Source organism: Fulmarus glacialis, unplaced genomic scaffold (assembly GCF_000690835.1).
Source record: "Fulmarus glacialis isolate BGI_N327 unplaced genomic scaffold, ASM69083v1 scaffold5460, whole genome shotgun sequence".
NCBI lineage: Eukaryota > Metazoa > Chordata > Aves > Procellariiformes > Procellariidae > Fulmarus > Fulmarus glacialis.
Genome location: NW_009186964.1, coordinates 20419 through 40602, shown reverse-complemented (window position 1 = coordinate 40602; position 20184 = coordinate 20419). Strand labels below are relative to the sequence as shown.

General features: G+C 37.6%; 1 protein-coding gene across 1 annotated transcript in view; it reads left to right on the top strand.

The window, feature by feature from the left end:
- Positions 1-16116, top strand: part of DOK7 (docking protein 7) — a gene marked incomplete at its 5' end in the record, with an annotated part of 67206 nt that extends 51090 nt beyond the window's left edge. The window contains 5 exons of the mRNA XM_009573258.1: positions 669-711; positions 9888-9953; positions 11026-11091; positions 14157-14309; positions 15980-16116. Of these exons, the coding sequence (XP_009571553.1) occupies positions 669-711; positions 9888-9953; positions 11026-11091; positions 14157-14309; positions 15980-16116 (465 nt within the window). The remainder of the gene's footprint in view (positions 1-668; positions 712-9887; positions 9954-11025; positions 11092-14156; positions 14310-15979) is intronic.
- Positions 16117-20184: the final 4068 nt, after the last annotated feature.

The window sequence follows — 20184 nt, the reverse complement described above, 5'->3', positions numbered from 1 at the left end:
AGATAGTACAGCTGGGGAGAAACCTGGCCTGCAAATGTGTTTTGGAACACGCTTACTCTTAAGTGCGAATGGGCACTGGTACTCTATGCCTGACTGCTTTGATGTGCCCTGGCTGTCATTGTACCATGAGCAATGTGAAACATCTGAGATGGCACAAAGCTTTTCTAGAAAGACTCTGATGTCACAGGTGGGATTTGTAGGCCATCTGAATTCAAGGATAAAGTATGTTGGTCTTGGTGCTGAGTCAGAAGCACACCAGGCTTCGGTCTGTTCACAGCACCTATTTTAAGCAAATATAGGTATGGCCTTAATTTACATATGTTACTCCAACTTGGTCTCATCTGCCTCTGAATATCAAATTTTCTTCCTTTTTGCTGTTTAATTCAAGACTGATTCATTAGTGCTAAGCTTCACCATGCCTGTTACAGTTGTTGCAAAGCACCCTAAGTCAAGTTAGTTAACCTTTACTAAGATACACAAAGGTTTTGCAACTTATGCATGTTCTGAACACCTTTAGGTCTGGGCATCTTTGTGTCTCTTCTGGATTTTAAAACCACGTGTTAAGCTTTTGTAATGGTGAAGTGATTTCTCTGCCATTCTTCCCATATTTTGTAAAGTTTCTATTTCTTGTGAAGATTTTTCATTCTAAAATTTTCTGTTTTCTTTAGGGAACAGCAATATTACAGTCTGGAGTCTTACCAGCTATACCAGGTAGGAGCCATTTAGTTATTTGCTTTGTTAAAGAATAACGCTTAAGTCCCAAATTGTGATGAGAGAAACAGATTTATGGAAGCAGAACTAAAGACTATATTGAGAGGTATCCTGTTTGTGGGTGGTTTTGCTGCTGCAATTCACGACTGACAATTATGAAATACATTGTAATCGCTAGTATCTTTGGTTGCAAAGATTAATATATTTGTTTTTCCCTTCCTTTTGTAATCTAAAGAGGTGCAAAATTGTCAGTTTCCATATAAAGTTGTTCAGTGCTTTTTCTACTTACATAGTCAAAGAACATCAAGAAAGTGTTCTTTTTAGTCAAAACTTGATTTATATGTTCCGTGTGTATACGCAGTTTTCTAAATAACACAAAACCACAGGAATGCTTCCTTACCAGAGGCAACATGGAGATGCTTCTCTCATGTCAGTGGAACTACTGACCGACCGACAAAATCAGTAAAGGGAGGAAGCTGAGTATCTGGCCTGGAAAGATTATTTAGGCAAAGGTAATACGCTGACTATATTTGCACTGTAAATCTGCCTATCAGTAGAATGTGTTGGTCATCTGGTGTTCTCTGTTTGATGTAGCCAAACTGGTCTGGCATCTTTTGTATCATAATTTTCCTTCAAAGATAACGTTTCATAAGATAAGTTGTTACTTCAAAGATCATGTTTGGTTTTGTGTACTGTCTCCATCTTGTTCCTTTGAGAGATTTGTGCAAAGAAGTTGTTTAGTATCTTAAACATCTTTATATTCCTTAAACTGTTTACCTGATAATTCAGTCAATCCATTAAATTATCAGGTTGTCTGCTTCCAATAGACATAGAACAGCTTTTTGTGCTTGGGTTTCTTTATTACTTTTAAAAACCTTGGCAAATACATAAAGAAGTATAGCTGATTGATACTTGTGTGAGCAAATCCAGTAAGATACCTAGGATCAGGAGGTGTCTCTGGAGAAGGTCATAAGTAACTATTCCTTTGTCTGTCTTAGCAGGAGAAAATCAAGAAGCATTTAGCAGATCTTGTTCCTAGTTATTCCACTTAGGTCAGTGGAATTACTCTTGATTTATTGATGTGTAAGTAGAAGCACAAATTGGATCAATAACTCTAATTTTATCTTTCCTTCTAGTACTCAGGTTTCTAGTCCTCTAATTAACCCAAGGAAACCCGAGCACTTATGATTAAAGTGTGTGTAAAAAGGGGAACTTGGGCCTATAGCTGTGTGTGGTGGGCACAATATTATTTCTGCATTAATTGCAGTGGCAAATTAATTGTGAATGCAAACAATATCTGACAAAAACTTAATCTCAGTCTATTCATGCAGATGAAGGAGTTAGCTGTTTTGATAAAACCTATCATTAAGCAAATTGGAAATGTAGAAATACAGGACAGATTCTTAGATCAACAGAAACGGAAGATACAAGACTGAAGAAATTTGAGAGGGTGGGTTTTCATGTCTGGTACACTGGGAAAATATTGTTTAAGAAAAGAACTGAATACTTGTTGGAATAAGCATAAATGCTTTAGGCAAATGCAGCATCTGAAGCCAATGACTAAAGTTTTTAGCTATCTTTGTGGGGTTTCATCTTTCAAATGCTCTCAGATACCTGTAGAACTTTATTCTTCAATACTACATATTTTTCAGAATACAAAAGAAACCCATGTTTTCTCTGTCTCGTCACATTTTTATTATCCTCAGATATTTCATTTTAAAGTATTGTCTTTTATACATGTGAACATTTCAAGTATAATTGAACTTGGCGTAGCAAAGCTGTCAAAATTATAGTGTAGCCTTTGAATGTTTTGCTTCCACCATCTTTAATCCAAGCCATTAACTGAAGGTCCCGGGGTGCTGAGCAGTCATTCAAAAAGTTCTGTTGGACTAAAGGAACAGCATTAGAACCCTTCTATCTTTCTCTATTATGATTTTTTAATCCATTGTTGAGGATAACGTAAGGGCACATTAATTTGAGGTAACTACTTTCAAAACCCGTCTTGCGCGTGTACATGGCAAGGTACCTCTACTAGCATGAATGATTGTATAATGACCCAATACACAGTTATAATGTTTGCTAGCGTACCAGTCCACTTAGTCATAAACACATTTTTTTTTTATCACAGAAAGGATTGTATTGTATTTTCATTCAAATGCACTATATGAATGCAAACTCACTTCTTCCAGTGCTACAGGTGCCCACACGTTCTGTACAAATTTTTGCTCTTGAATTGCCTCAGTTCTGTAGCAAGAAATGGAGTTAAAGTGTCAGGATCAATTGTTTAAATATTTTTCAGTTTATTGATAGTGTATGTGGGTGATTATATTCTCTTTCTACTGTTAGTTATATATGCTGAGCAATAGACTCAGCAACTTCAGAGAAATATGTCTAATTCTAATGGCAAGCTTAAAAGTGTTCATTTTATTACTAGGTGGAAAAAACCAAGTTGGGGTGAATAATCTAATCCTGGTTTAAATAATTTGGTTGCCTTTGTTATAAATAACTTCGTAAAGATTGATTAGAAAGCGAGACTGAATTAGATCACTTGCATTTGTAGGAGGAAAGTGTTCCCATTGTTATGATAGCTTTGTACTAGAGATCAAGGTTAAGGGATTCTTTGGAATTGTATGATGTGGGTATGCCTGCTTTTAAGTATAATAGAATGCATTTATGGTTATTATGGACCTTAAAATACCATGACAGGATTGAGGTTCAAAAATGTGATTCAGATTTCCTGATTTCGGAGGCTGCTGGAGGCACCTAGGTTTAGTACATTTGGTCTAAGAAGTTCTCATGGGACCTATACAGAGTTTCTCATGAATGCTTGAGAAATTTTGTAGCATGATCTAGTGGATGCAATTTCAGAGATATGTATGTAGGTCCTTTTCTCAGGAGCTGCTTATGTGTTTTGAATTGAAGGATCGTGAATGAGATGCACATTCAGTGTTGAGAGTGGAACCAAAAGACATTTCTTCACAGAATGGTGAGCTGAAGAGCTTGTCATTATCTTGATTATCTTTCTGGTACTATAAATCAAAGTGCTGTAGGAAAAACAGGGCTGAAGGGGTTGTCTAGCTCAAGCCTCTGCCCTGAGGTTAGGATGTACTTCTGTGTGTATGTCTGACAGGTATTTGTTTAGCATGTTCTGCAATGAGAATCCTTAATCCACCTTAAATCATCTGAAGTCTTACATTTAGTATGTATTTCCTAACAACAGCTGCAGTGTTTCTTGCTGTGATTTAGGCCTGTTACTTAAATCTTGTGCTCCCCTCTAGATCATTGCAACAGCTTAGATAGGAACATCCTGCCCTTACTTATAATGTCTTCATGCTGTCCTCCAAACTATTTGGATTTTCTCAGTTGAGAACTCAGTCACAGCTCTCCTGTTTTATCAATGATATTTAACCATGAGGTTGTTTTGTGGGGGGAAAAAAATGCCACTATTCCTGTCCTTGATTGCTAACCCTTCCAAGCGAACTGAACAGCCTGAATCCCAAGACTCCTAGAGAAGCTAAATTGAGAGCTGGAATGGATTTGCAGAAGTGCATAGGGTCCCTCTGCAATCCCTGGAGAAGGCATTTCATGCACCATATTTCAGAAACTTCTGTCCCTTCCCATGAGCTACAGGGAAGCTGATTGCCTAGGCTTTCCCAGGAGCCAGACCCAACCTTGGGCATTTCAAGACCCAAATTAAATATCTATAGTGGGAGGTCTGATCTCCCTGTTTTTCTGTCTGCATGCTCTGGCATTACAAAAATCAAGAGCTGAATGGGAAAATAAGTTAACAAATATCCTCCCATGGAAGCAGCATACTTTAATATTGTTAAGTTTTGCGACTTTTAAATTCTCTTTTATTTTTGTCTGTGCAGTTCCATTTTTTCCATATTCCATAGAAGCACGTTCATCATCATTGCAACAGACACTCTTGCTATCTGACAACCTCTTTGCTTGTAATACCAAACCAACACAATGCTTGACGGGAAATGTTCTGAGAGGATGAATTAAGGAATAAACACAAAACAATGCTGTGGATTGGAATTCAATGTATCTCTATTAAATTGTTCTTAGGTAAATAGGGAGTCAAGGTAGTGAGATAAAAAGAAAGACTAAAATTAAGTATATAACAGTTGATGGGTGCTGAAAATGAACTCAGTTGTCTGACAGCTTAGCTTTTATGATGGAAAAATAGGGTTTTTTTCATGCATTTTTAAAATTTTTTTTGCGAACCTATGCAGTCTGATACTTCTATTCCAAGCTTAGGAGTAAGCTTTCAAGGAATTAATTAAGATCAGTGAGAAAGAAGAATCTGGGCCATGGTGTGTTGGTTGTTGTTGCTTAGGATGAAAATAATTTATAATTCACAATTTTTTTTTCAGGAAATGTGTTGTCAGCTCTTCAGATGTAGGAAGACAAAGTACGCTATGATAATTTTATTGAGCCAGTAAAGGACTGTGTTCTGAGCAGTGTCCACCATAAATATGTCATACCTCGTAGGGCTAAACACTGTAATAGAAGAACATTATTATAATGCGAAACTGATTAATAAAACCCTGCCATAATATGACATGCTGTTTCTTGATTGTGCTTTATTTTATAAGTGCACTCAAATAAAAATAGGAGCTCAGAAAAAGTGGTTTAAGTAAGCTGATTAAAATACATATTGCATTTACAAGCTAAACCTTGGCCTTAATGACTCTCTGAATTACTTGGGGCCTGACAGGAAGGAAAAAAAATAAAGTCACTGGAGTTGAAACCATATGCTAGTGAATGATCCAAATGCTGCTGCTTCATCCTCTGGGCTGAGTAGGTCCAGCAGGTTCCTGTCCCCTGTTTTGGGGGTGACAGAAAGCGGTAAGTCCATGCCACAGTGACCCTCTAGTCCTGCTTTTTCTGTATTCCTGATTTGCTTCCCCATGCCTTCTCTGACAACTGAAACCTGGGGAAATGACATATCCCAGCCTTCTAGAACACAAAGGTGAGGAACCTTATTTGCAAACATAGTGATTATTTCAGCTTTTTTTTACTATTAAGGAAACTTATTATGTGGCCTTCATTCTTGGCCAATGTAGATCCTGAGCTTTGGATGCATCAAGATTTTTGGAGCAAATGTATCTAAAGCATCTTTGAAGGTATATTTTTCAAAAAACAGACACTGAGTTTCCTGGTACAGGAAAATGGTAATGATTCTAGCTTAACACTTTTGCATTTTTAAGGGTGGGAGGCTGGGCTGGAGTGGCCCTACAGCATGGGAAGATGAATAATAGCTAGAGGTAGTTAGATCCTCTGTGATTCTTTTGGACACACTAAACAGGCATCTTTGTGGAGCAATATTTGAACAGTCACTGTGCTTGAATGCATTTCTAATTTTGAGTGATTTTACTACTTCTGAAGTTGACTGTTAGAGAGGAGACATTTCTGAATACGGTGAAATCTGTAGAGCAAGTAAGCATTTTTAAGGATCCCTTTCAGCTTTTATGTATTGCAGATAATGCCATTTGTATAGCAGAAAATATTTGAAATCACTTTGAAAACTGAAGAGTAACAAACTTAGGGAAGTTTTATAGGGCAATTATACAGCACCAGGAAGACTTTTATTACATTTACATGAAAGAACTGCCTGGTGTACTTGCAGTATTTCTCCTGTCAATCAGTAGCTCTAGGCTTTGGATGCTCTTTTAAGCAAGGTATCTGTTTTCAAAGGAGGAGGTAGAAATGTTGCTTGGCTGAGTGGATCAAAGTACTTCATAATAAAAGTAGTTTTAATTCAATAAGAAGCAAGAATTTATCATAAAGCATAGTGTTTTCTCCTGTCCTGACTCCTTGTCAGTAAATTTAATAGCCCAGACATGCAGTGTTGTGACCTACTCCATGAAGGTGAAGTAAAGGCTGGGCAGTAAGAAGTGATCACTTGGTAAATGCCGTGTTGTATTGCATGTGTCTGCTCACTGGTCATGTAATGATAGGTGGCAGGATTTGAAAATGTAAACTGTCTGGGCTCACTTTATACCATGTATTCCAGCTTCCCTCTCATTTGTTAATTTCTTTTCATGGCTCTTTCTTGTAGCACTTGTGCTGTAAACTCTGCTTATTTTTGAAGAGTGGGCATAAGGTTGGGTATTAGGAAAAATTTCTTCACCAAAAGGGTTGTCAAGCACTGGAACAGGCTGCCCAGGGAAGTGATTGAGTCACCATCCCTGGAGGTATTTAAAAGACATGTAGACATGGCGCTTAGGGACATGGTTTAGTGGTGGACTTGGCAGTATTAGGTTAATGGTTGGACTTCATGATCTTAAAGGTCTTTTCCAACTTAAACGATTCTATGATTCTATGATAAAGAAATGACTATGAAGCTAGAAAAATGTTTCAAATAGTGGTTGTCTTCATTGAGCTACATCAGACATTTAAGTCTAACCATATGTAGGAATGCAAAATGTTCTGCAGCATATTTTCATTTTGTCACATTTTGAATATCTTCTTCCTCTTACACATTGAGGAAAGTAGAACAAAAATAACTCTCCTGATGAGCTGCTCAGTTTTAACAAGGACTTGAGCAAGTCAGCCACACAGAACTGGATGGCAGGGGAAACTGAAAAAAATTATTCTTAACAATCCCTTGTAAGACGAAAAGAGTAATGGAAGGGAGTGTCTGTCTCCTGCTAGATGCTTTATACGTTCAGAAATTTATCTTGCTAACTTGCTTTTTCCATTCCTGCAAGTGTTATCCTAGGATTCATAAATGAGAAACAAACTAGTTTGTATGGTAGCTGTAAAGAAGAAGGAAGAAAATATCTAGGTCGATCTCTGTTGACATGTGTTTATATGATGCAGTTCAAAGCTTCAAACAAATTCCATGAGAGATTTGACTATGTAAATATTTTTTAGTTGCCAGATTTTGAAAGTGAGGAAAATCTAACAGGTCAAATCCTGAAGCATTAACACAGTTCTTTTAAATGAGCTCCAAATGGGAAAACTTCAACTTGACCATAAATGGATTGGAATATCTTATTGCTTTAAATCTCCTTTCCTGTCCTGTGTGCTTTTCACAAGTCCTAAAAATGTTGCTTAAAAATCCACGTTTCCTCTGGAATGATTTCTGCTGAATTACATTAAATTTTTGAGGGAGGCACCCCCATTCCCCCCTAGTTTTGTGATGAAGCTGCAATTAGCCTAAAGCTGTAGTCTTTCTTCAAAGTAAGGTAAGGCTTTCAGCTGCATAAAGAGTATTCTGATATTCTTAATAATGCAGACACAAGATGCTCTGGGGTGAGAAAAATGAAAATCAGTTACAGTGAAAATATAAGTAAATCCTTATGACAGGGCTGTCATATTTTTGCATTTATTTTTATCAGCAGTCTTGTTAAAAACAAAATTGCAAATAATGTTTTTAGTGGTTAAGTCCTCACCAGAGTATGTAAAGGTTCTACAATCTGATCTCATTTGTTAAAATACAAAATCAGTTTCTCAGTATGGTACGCTTGAAAATTGTTTTTGTAGCCTTGGATTACCCTGTATATGCCTTTGTGTACACAAAGACTACAAAACTAAAGGTTTCAGATCAGCTTTGCACTTCTGAAATAGGTATTTATTATTTTTTTAATCCATTGTCCTCAAAGTGAAATAATCTGTGGTTTTTATTTAGATTTAATTTATAAAAGTGAAGGAATAATTTTATAAGCTTGGAAATTGTTAGGTTTAGAAAAAAAATTGAATGTATACTTTATACAGGGGAAAAAATAAGAAATTGCCGATTTCTCTAGGTTCCTAGGTCATGCAGGTTTCTTAGGTATTTGAGACTGCTATTTATTTTATAGAATTTCTTCACGTTGCATAAGAATTACGGTAATTTTTGAATGCTATTTAAAAAATAAGTCTCACCTGCTCAGAGACTATTCATCAGTTTAGAAGAGAGTGTTAATTTTATACCTGGTCCCTAACACCCAGCAGCACATGGCACAGCTGCCCTGTCACCAGTGGCAGGGCTACTCATAAACCCAGCCTCCTACCTTATTTCTGTTAAGTACCATTTACTCATTTACTTGCACAAGAAGTTCCCTCGAAATTATTCATGTGAGGAAGTAAATGCCACTCATCTTGATTAAGGTGCCCACAGTGACAACAGTAGAGACAAGACATTCATGGTGATAGGGATAAGGCTAACCGAACAGGTAGGTATAATGCCTATTAATTTGCTGGTTAAATAAAGAAGGGATGTAGACAAACCAAACTACATGCGTACCACTCTGTAGGTTTCCGATTGCTAGCTCTTGTCTCCTCAAACTTCCGTACTCATCTTGATTAAGGTGCCCACAGTGACAACAGTAGAGACAAGACATTCATGGTGATAGGGATAAGGCTAACCGAACAGGTAGGTATAATGCCTATTAATTTGCTGGTTAAATAAAGAAGGGATGTAGACAAACCAAACTACATGCGTACCACTCTGTAGGTTTCCGATTGCTAGCTCTTGTCTCCTCAAACTTCCGTACTTTTTTCCTGCTGATCGGAAGGGGGCTGGGGAAAGGAGACGGACTGTGCCACCTGAGATGCCCTCGGGAAAGCTTTTCTGGCTGTAACACTTGGAACAGTATTTCCCAAGAACCAGCTGTGACCTGGATTCAAACCCCATGGAAGCTAGATCCTTTGCCTACCCTTCACCCTGCCCCAGTTTATGCATGTCTAAAACTGGACCGTGGACTACTGAAGTGTGATATAGTTCTTCCCATTAACTTTAATAGGCTTTGGATCCAGTCTGATGAGATTTTAATGAACACTTTAAACTTTGTGGTTGCCAAAGTTACGTTATGGATTGCAAAGGCAACTCCCCACCCAGTTTTCATTGCCTTTTTACTTCTCAGTAGAAGACGACTATCTCTGTGAGTAAGGTAGTACTCACCACAAACAGGGGGGCCAGTATCCTGAAGTTTTATAAAAGGCATCCTTTGTTTCTAAAGAAAGAAAACAACAAAATTATATTATAGTGCCACAATCTCAGGATAAAGAATTTAGCAAAAAAAAAAGGAATATTTCTTAAATGAAGAACAATGACTTGTAATTCTTACTGAAATTTTTCTTGGTGTTTCAGAATCATCTACTAAAAATGCTGATGCACAGCAGATATCTAATAATAGCAACAGGTATTTAGATTTAATGTGAATATCTCTCTTTGAAAACAGGTGGTGCTTCTGTCATGGCAGCTTCTGGGTCTTTGAAAGTACATAGAGGGCACAGTCTCCAAGCTGGTAAGTGTAAGTGGTTACGAGGTATGTGTGTGCATGTAAATTTAAATTAATTTAAACTAAAATTATTTTAAACTTCAGAAAATGTTAAAGGTAATGTATGACTTGATTCCCTATTGTAAGACTTAAGTATCTCTTTGTTTTTTTTGCTTTGCAGGGTTTTTGTTAGAAAGGCATTGACAGATGGGATAAGTTTAGAAGAGGCAGTGACAAATGAGATAAGTGTCAGAGCATAGGCAGTAGTCTTATTCACAGCAGTAAAATGCTGCCAGCACTTTAACAAAGGGCACCCACCAAAATAAAAACACCTCGGGCCATGAGAAATCCTGTACCCTAGCGATGACGTGGTGGGAAAAAAACCCACCACATTTAAAGATACTTCTTCATGATAATAGAGGAAGAAACAACACCAGCAGATAAAATTATGAGTGTTTGTCATTCAAAATTAATCCCAATATGTTCATTCTATGGGCGTAGCTTTTTAGCTTGCCTTGTTTGAACTGAGATGGAGCCTGAGATCATGAGAGAACCTGGGCATCTTTTTTCAGCTTAGTGCTCTGGAAGCACCAGTGATGTTGTGCAACCTGGCTTCTTGCAAAGATGATGATTTGCACTTGGGAAAGCAAAGTTATCTTTGGAAGGGCTAGTTTAAGCATTTTCTACAGAGCTTTGTCAGAAATCAAGAAGTTATCCATCATGCTGGAGGAGGAATTTTAACAAGAGTCTCCCAGATGCTCCCAAGATCACCCACGCTCTTCTCCCTGATTCATGCATTCAACACAGCTTTGCTCCCACATCGATGTACAGCAAAACACACTGTTGCCTTCAGTGGCCTTCAGTGTGAATACTTGCAAAAATGTCCTAACGTTTATTTCCTTGGTGTTACACTCATTAGAAAATGCTGGCATCACCACTACAGAAAAGTCAACACTAACCACTGTTTATACTTTCTGAGATGATTCAGTATGATTATTCAGATTAGAAAGTTACAAGTCAAAACCAGAAAATCATATGCTTTGTTTTCATTGTGCAAATTCCTAAATCCAAAGCCATTGACAGTGTTCCTGTATTCTAGGTCCTAAAGGTGGTTATGAGATGCTAACACTTCCTGCAGAACCTGGAACTAGCCCTGAGGAACCTGGTGAGTAAAGATCTTTGGAGCCAGTTGCATTAGAGGACACTAATATCTCCTGTTTCTTTTTCCATTTCCTTTTTTGTTGTGATCTCTTCTAAATGTTTATTTTTGAGGTGGTGCCCTTTGAACATGTCAGCTTTACATGCATGCTCACATACACGCACACTCTTATCTCGGGGCTGTGTTTATGGTGTTGGTTTCCTTTCTGCGTTATTTATCGCACATTTCTGAGAAAATATGAATAACTAACACTTGCTGAAAGAAAGGCTAAAACACCAGTTTCAAATATGATTTTCTTCTTCCCTCCCCAATTATACAATCTTTTCCTTTCTTTTCCCCCTCTTTTCAGTGCTACTGTATTTTCTCTTTTACTCTTCTTCTGTTATTTTCTTAACTATCTTTTTTTCTTCCTACCTTTTCCCCCTTTCTCCTCAAGCAATCATGATTCTTTCAGAAAGTTGTAACCATGCATTTTGGTCTGCTTTTCTCCCAAATTCTCCCTCCATAATGATCTCAAATACTGGTCCTCTGACCCCTCTTGTAAGCATCTTCTACCTCTGTCCACCCAGAACGGACTGCTGACAGCACTGTCTTTGTCCATGGCTCCCTGTGTGTGCCTTGTTTTCTTAGTGGGAGCTTTTGACTGTCTTACGCTTTTCAAATAAACCTTTCTCTTCAAACAAATACAAGGCAGTTTTTAGTGTCTAATGAGTTTTTTTTTTTATTTGAAGGAAAAATGAAAAGCCAAGTATTTCTATGTTTACAAAGAAAGCACAGTTTCTGTTAAAACAGTGCAGACTAAACTACAGAAGACTTTTCCTTTCCTTCCATTCCAGTTTGCCCAACTTTGTTCTTGGTTTGTTTTTTTCCTTTGAGTCAAGTTATAGCAAGAATCATTTGATTGTTGCCAGGGGTTTCTTTGTTCTATGTGCTTCTTTTGCTTTTCTTTCACAAAGGCCCACCAATTAATATAGTGTGGTTTCTTAGTTCTCAGGAAAATCACTTGGTTTGTCTGCATCAGGTATGACATTCAGCTTCCTGAAACCTTTCAACTATTTAGCTCTACGGAGAAGTTTGCTAGTTTTCATGCTAGCTAGCTTTGAGGAAACTTCACTTAAACTCCTGCTACATCACTTTAACAGTGTATACGAAGACTTTAAAAATTATCTTTTCCTTCATGATTATTCATGACTCTATGTCAGTCCTTAAGATTGTCATTTGCTTACAACTTTAACTATTTGGGATGCAGGTTTTCAATGCTATGGTTCTGCTGAATCCCTTTTGGCACAGTCAGGCCAAATTCCTTTGAACTACTTTAGACAGAATAATTGAGAATAATTTCTGAGAATGATGTTTGATGAAGATATAGAAATTTCTTCTTTTTGATTTTTGTTTCCTTTTCATTTTGTTCCTAACACCTGGCTTTGGAACAACAACTTGAAGTCTGACGGTCAGAAAAATATTCAGTTACTTCGTGGATGTTCCTATGTTTTCTTTATGAAAATCTGTTAGAAACTTTCCAGGCTCTTAAAATTTTGGACTGCATAGTAGACTCCTTTGAATTAAATAGCTTAAGCCTGGAGAAATTCCATTATCCTGGGACCTGCTGTAACCTCTGACGACAATTACTGTTGCCTGACTTTGTATGAGTTACCTCTGCTATTCATAAAACAGTCCAAGAAGAAAATATTCCCCTTAATGGTTATTCACAGCTGCTGTTGGTTGGATATAAGAAGTCATTCTTTCCTGTGGTATAAAAGCCTTGATTGCCTACTGCCTCTCCATTTGCATCTCATCAGTGTCTGAATGGGCAGAAAAGAAAAGCAGTGATTTGGACAAATAAAATTTTGACAAGAGTTTTATGTGGGGACAAGGAAGGGCTTAATGGGAGAACTTCAGGGAAAGGGAGAACCTGAAGGTGATACTATTTTTCCTCTGCACTCCTCTGTCCCAAATTGACTTCACAGCAGAAAGGGTTTAAGGGTAAGAACTTCAACTGGACTGGACAGGCAGGTGATTACTACCTTGCTGAGTAGGACAATGAAAATGTGACTCAAAGCCTTGCCTAAGCACAGAGAGAATACAGGTTTGTATTTGGGTCTCCTGTAGCCCAGATAATTCTGTGAAGTCCCTTGGATGATGGATTGATGTAGGTGCCTGATGTCAGGAATGGGTTGAAGGCTGAAATGCCTGGTTGGCCCAGTGAAAGGAACCTTCTACCTTCTCTCTTAGTTTCACTTCTGACAAGATTAGAATAATTGAAAGCAGGGCTAGAAGAAGTCTTGAGAATTCATCCAGTACCCAAAAAAATTGTCTCTAAGTCAGAATCGCTTTATAGAAAACTGTTTCCTAGTAAGTGTTAGTCTATTTCTTTTTTAGAAATTTCTAGATGCAGAAATGCTTCAGCCTTTGTGGGGTTTCCTGTAGTGTTCTTGTGATCTTTACTATTAGAAAGGTTTTCCCACTGTCTAATCTTCTACTTTTTTCCTGCAGTTGAAGTATTTTATTACTTGGTCTGTCCCCACTTGGTATCATTCCTGTCTTTTTCAACTCTGTACAGGGAAGCTGTCAACATCTCTTCAAGCTTGCCTTCCCTTTGCTTGAAACACTTCTTCAGTCCCTGTTTTCGGGACGTACTTTCTGAACTTCTAGTGATTTTGGTTGCTCTCTTGTGGATGATATAGTAGTCCACATCTTCCTAGAACAGATTGCTTCATATAAGGCTTTCCTAACCTGAGTTAGAGCTGAAAGCCTTGTGAGGTAGTGTTGCATACATTGCTTCTGTTTGAAAATTTCTGCATGGTGTTTGCTTTCTGTCACAACACAGTGAGGTCACTGGCTGTGGTCTGTGGTCTTCTGCATAGATCCTGACTTGATCAGTCTCTGAGGATCTTTTCTGTAGAAACTTTAGTCTTCTCATGTCCCATCTACAACTGAGGAATGTGTTTGGCAAGCTGAGTTGTTGCTGCTGAATGTTTGCTTTCAGAATATTTGATGGGATGGTGCATTTTTATGAAATGGATCATTGGTCATTGTAAACAGTGTCTATAATAACATGTTACATATTTTAGAAGGGGCAGTAGGTCATTCAGCTGATGTCACTGCATCAGATCGACCCCACAGCGAGACAGCCACCTATGTTAATATTCCTGTCAGCCCTACTTCCAAAAAACAGCTTCATTACATGGAATTGGAACTTCAAGAACCTAGCACAAGCATAAGAGGTAAGGAAGTCTACATACTATTTAAACAGCAAAGGATGCAGTAATGCAGAATGTACGGGGTATGGGGAATCTTAATTTCTCATCTACCCATAGGCTCTTTCTAACAGAGGAGTTGAACCCTGGTACGTTTGTGAGACAGTTCTTGTAATTGCCAACTCTTTTGTAAAAGATTTTTAAGTAATGAGGTTCTATAAGACGTTGCATCCTTCTGACAGGTGCATTGTATATGCACTCCTTCTAAAGTGAACATTTCTGTGTCTGTGGAGTTTGACAGACAGTAATTTGCTTCGTGTTCTCAAGATTTTCATCACATATATTAGGACTACACTTACTTAATTTTTCTTGCTTGGCTTCAGAAACAGGGCTGTGGGTGTAGGTGTACAGGGCTTGCTCCTGAAGATACTGACTCTGGAGCCATGCAGCAAATGCTTAAGAACAGAACACAAGGTTCTTCTATCTGCTCTCCATGAGGATGTGTGAAAGCACTACAGAGAGGAAGCCAGCCTGAGTATTTGATTTTTTCTTTGTATTTTATTCTTTTGTCTGGATCTGGGTATTTACTTCTAATGCTTAACTAAGACAATTAGCACATAAATATGCATTATAGCTACCATTTATTGTCATTTAGAGATGCATTCCTCCTTACAGAAAGCCCCTAATCAGGATATGGCATTTAGTTGTTGGTATTAATGGGTTTTTCATGTATAGTTTTCAGCTATTGAGATTTTAATTTTTATACTTTTAATTTCAGCAAGTTTATTAACTTCAAAATGGTGGCACTTTTCCCATTGGCTTTTTTTGGATGTTTATATGGCTTAGTTAAGTAATTCTAAGCTTCTCCCAGACTTTAATGTAGTTCTCTGGACAACACCCTGCTGAGATGTAAAAGTGATGTTTTATCTTAATTTTAAAGACAGTGAACCAAGGCATTAAGAATGAAGAGCCGAATTCCATAAACTGACATGAACTTTCTTAAATGTCAACTACCCTCCCAAGCTCAACTGGTATAACTTTGAAGGTACCTTTAACAACCATAAATATTTTATTTTTTCATACTGAAGTTTTCCCAGCCTCTGGAGTTGTATCTCTGCACCCATACAGAACTGTTCTGCTCCTGAACAGACTGAGCAGCTTTTATTTCCCTTATTGCCAATTATTGGACTAAATTGTCATTCTGTCTAAGGCTGAAGGTGGTTGATATGGCAAACGTTCACAGAGTGCCTAATGCAGACAAAGAAGAATCCCTGCCAACTGCCCTACCAATAGTGTTTTCTATTTAAATACCAGGTGTTATTCGTTTACTTACTAGTAGCCTGCTGATGAAGCCTCCCAGAAGTGGGAGAGCTGAGTTCAATTTTGTCTTTTACTGGGAGGAGTAGGGGTGGACATTCAAACCTGGGGCAGAAATACAAGTGGTTCATTTGCTCATTTGAAGAAAACCAGACAGCTAAAATATGTAGATAACAAAGCTTTTGAGTTTTTTTTTTTTTTTTTTTTTTTTTTAGTTGTGGTTATCATCTTACTCCCTTTATAGAGCTTGCTTTAGGACCAGACCAAGATCATCAAGGAAATCTGTGGAAGAAGTGTCTTAATAGCCTAACCCTGGGTCAGTTTTACCCAGGAATATATGGGGGATACAGTCTTTTACATGATTTCATTTGGTATTTCAGGGAGTGGATCATCCCGATATGCACAAATTGACATTGCAGCCACCGAGACAGCCCACAAAGTGGGAACGCAGCATGCTCAGTGCCGGGAGGAACGCTTGCAGGAGCTAGAGCAGAAGAAGAAAGGGGCTCAGCAATGACCTGTCTAGGAAAGAACTTTTTGCTCACCATAAATTGGTACTAATTTATCTTCCAAAAGATTCACATTTATTGTAAAAACTACTCTTACAGAAAGCTGCCATTGCTTATTGCATTTATACCAGATTCATTCCAATATCTTGATTCCTAATTGGAAAGCTGGTAGAATGTGGGGGGTGTGTGGTCTTTCTTTTTATTTTAATTTTGTTGTAAAGTCCTGATTTTTTTTCATATGCAATGACAAATGTAAGTGACCTTTTTCTATAGTTCTAAAATCCTGGAAAACCTGGAACCAATTCCAGTGTTTATTAAATGGTGGCATTTTCTTTAAAAATAAAGAACTTGAATGTGTGCAGATAAGGGAATGTGAGTGTGTGCGTGGTAAGTGTACACATATGTTTGCATGTGTGTATATGTATGTATGTAAGCACACGTTACTGATAAAATATATGTATATATCTGAGTGTATAAAATATGTAAAACCTTTATTAATATATTAATGGACTCTTACAAAAGCAAGAAAATTCAGTGCCTGATTTTTTGCAGGCACAGTTTTGTCCAATTTATACGCTTATTTATGGACATGCTTAACTTTACCTATGGGTAATTCAGTTTTATACCTCACCAAGAGTTCTGTAGCTTTGGCTAAAGTTGCTCAGATTTAAAAGCTGCAGTGTCAGGGATGCATATGTGTATGCATAGAGACAAGAGCACACACAAACAAGTTATTTAATTTAAAGTAAATTAATGTGAAGGACATTTTGGGTGCTTCTGTTCTTAAAAACCCTGTGTCAAACCATAGGCTTTGATTTCATAGTGGCTGAGTACCTGTAATTCTTAGCACTTTTCCTGGAGTTGAACATAAGTATCACTTTGAAAATCAGGTCTCACGTTTCTCATACAGAATATCTTAAAATCAAGGTACTCAAAAGAAACTTTCACTTTTGAAAACTGGGTCCTTTATTTATATCTCCAAAACTATCGCTAATGTAAAGCAGCATCAAAAGCAGATCACCCAGCTTGAATCTAGAGCTTTCATTGAATAATTCTCTGCTGTCCCTAAATAGCATAAAACCAGTTCTGTGTAAGCGGATGGTGTCTTCAGAGATGCTACAGAATTGAGGCACAACAGGATGTTATGTTGTAATATAGGTTTGTCCACAAGTCTTTGACATCTTGCTTTTGTACAGTGAGACTGTGATTCAAAACTTGACTTAGTTTCTTGTGTTGCACTATGTAATTCTTGTGTTCTCTGTATTTGTCCTGATACAAAATGTTATTTAAATAAAATGTTATGGCAGTGACACTAGACTAACAAGGCAGTGTACTTATGAAGAAAACAAAAATTTGGCGATAACAGATCAGCTTTGGCTTCCAGAAGTTATCAGGAGTGATATCTTGGGTTTTACGATTTTTTGACTGTGTCCTCTTAAGACACAATATCACAGCCCAATTCTGTTTTTCAGATATGTGTTATAATTTATGTTGGCGAGTGGAAGTTTTGTGCCAGTGAGGGTTTCACTAAGTGACTTAAAAGGAGAGGTGGGTGTTTGTTTTTGAGGCAGAATTTAACCTATAGATTTATTTGAATGTAGCCTCAATAGTAATGTAAAATATCAGAAATCTCTCAAATAAATAAAAATATGTTTGAGAGTTGACAATTGCCATTGTCATCTGTCCTGTGCTAAGGTGTACCTTTCTGTTTATCAGCCTAGCATATTTCTGAAGGGAAAAGAAATATTTCTTATGAGATTCCCAGTTTAAGTGATTTTTGTCATTTGACAAATGGACAGTGGTGATCTGCTTTGTAGACACATATTCAGTGGAATGGCCTGGACTTATAGCTCCTTGGGACCAGGTTTATCTAACTGAACTGCTATTCAGTTAAGGATCCTCCACTGGAGGACTTGCAAGGTTAAATCTCGTGCTATGTGCCTATTCATATCTAATATTTAAAATGAGCATAGCTTGCCTGATGCACTGAAGTGCAGCGTGATATATAATGAAGCTGCAATACTTCTATCGTAAAAATCTATTTACCAGGAAAATATATTACCCAGGTCCTCTACAAAAGCTGCCTTTCTGTACATTGCTCAAAATTGTTTGTGTTGAATCCTGGACTTGCAGCATGGGTAAAGATTTGACACAACAGTAAAGGTCATCAGATTGCTGCTGCCCGTACAGGAGGAGTCACAGTTTTAAAAATATGTTTTTCAGGTTGAACAGGGCTGTGAATCTGTGCATGCACATGGTTCTTTGTGCACATGTATTTGTGTATGTTGTAGTAACTTCGGCTAGGATTAGCTAGATAGCTGGATATAAATTTGTACTTACAGCCTTTGTTAATGTCAACATAATTATCCTATAAGGCTTTCCACAGATGAAGTATTTTACTTTGTAGGCTTCTGTTTCTCTTTTTTTACTTCACTTAAATATGATAAAAAGAACAGATTACTTTCACTTGTTTTTTAAATTCACTTCATCTTCTCATGCACTAAATTATGTATAGGATGCTGAAGCAGGAGGCCAAACCTTACTGTTGCATCTGTTAAAAACTGGTTGGTTGTTGGTTTTGTAGTACCTTGCAGGCCTCCCTGGCAAGTTAGAGGCTTGACATTTTTGTTGAAGAAACTAGTTTTCTCATTTGAACAACAGGAGCTCACAGAAACAGGAAACCTTTCTCCTAAATAAAAAAAATAATGTGCTTTCGACTTCCAGTAGTGAACTGGGGAAAATGGAAGTCAAACCATAATCCTGTGAGCGGGTCTGTGCTCAGCACGTAGCTTCTGTGGGTTAACTCTAGTACTGCTGTTAATGTACAAATAGTTAGGGGTTTATTCACACACCTCGCATAAAACTTGTGCATAAGTGATCTAAAATACAGTTTGTGATTGCTATAGGATGATTCCAGATTCAGAGCTCTTTGCAAAAAATCCAGAAGGTCTCCCATGCTTCTGGAGATAAATGTGACTTGTAACTTCTGCTGGTAAAAACGCAGGCTTTGCTCATTTTTAACTTAGCATTCTACCAGAGTCAGATCTCCTCCTGCCCTTACCAGGAGTATGAGGAATTAATCACCAGAAGAAGAAAACAAAGTGATGTGGCTGATACTTCTGTAAGATGTTCCTGAAGTACTTTAACACGGCAGAAGTGCTCTCAGTGATGAGAAAAAACACTGTCAGCAAGTGCAGTGTTCGGGCATAACCGTTAGCGTGGTGTGTAGGTACCTCTTTCTTTCTGATAGTCCTACTCCGTAGCTTACTGCCAAATGTAACTCTGCTTCAGTGGGTTTTATGGCGTTGTTCATAAGCTGTTACGGAACATTTTTATATGCAAGTATTTGGGTGATGGAATTTCTCCAAGTTAACATGTGTTGCAGGATGGAGGGCTGGAGTTTGGAGGCATTTAATTGCCCAACAATACAAATAGTTGTCCGGGTTTTAATAGCACTTCGGCACCTAATCGTGGAAAATGCCAGTAGGTGTCTTTAGGCATCTAAATGTGTGTGAAAATCTGCCCCAAGAGTTGTTTTTAGCAAATAGCTTGGAAAAATCCCTTGGTTTCCTCTCTGCTGTAAACAAAACAGTTTTAATTACTGCAGCTTGGAAAACTGTACTCGAATTTGAATTATCAGCGATTACATTTTTTTATGAGATGCTGAAACATGCACCTTTTCTAGTTTGTCTGGGATAACACACATACTGTGCTAAAATGACCACAGGAAAAAGACACAGAATTTTACGGGTTACAAACTGCTCATTTCTGTTAAAATTATGCATTTTTTCAGATGAAAGTGCTGTTATATTTTTATGTCACCTTTTATGTGGGATGATGCTCAGCTCTCATTCGGCCAGTCATGCAAATATTATTTTGCAATCTAGGTTGAAAGGAAATGTTCATTTAACATCATACAGCAATAAGAACAAAACGGAGTAAGGATGGAAGAATTAGAAGTTATTAAATGGATATTTGTAAGGAGTAGCTCTGTAAATATGTGTCTTTTCAGCACAGGTGAGTAGAATTAAGGACAAGTGCTGGTTTTTTAAAATTTGGATGGGTTCTGATGAGTT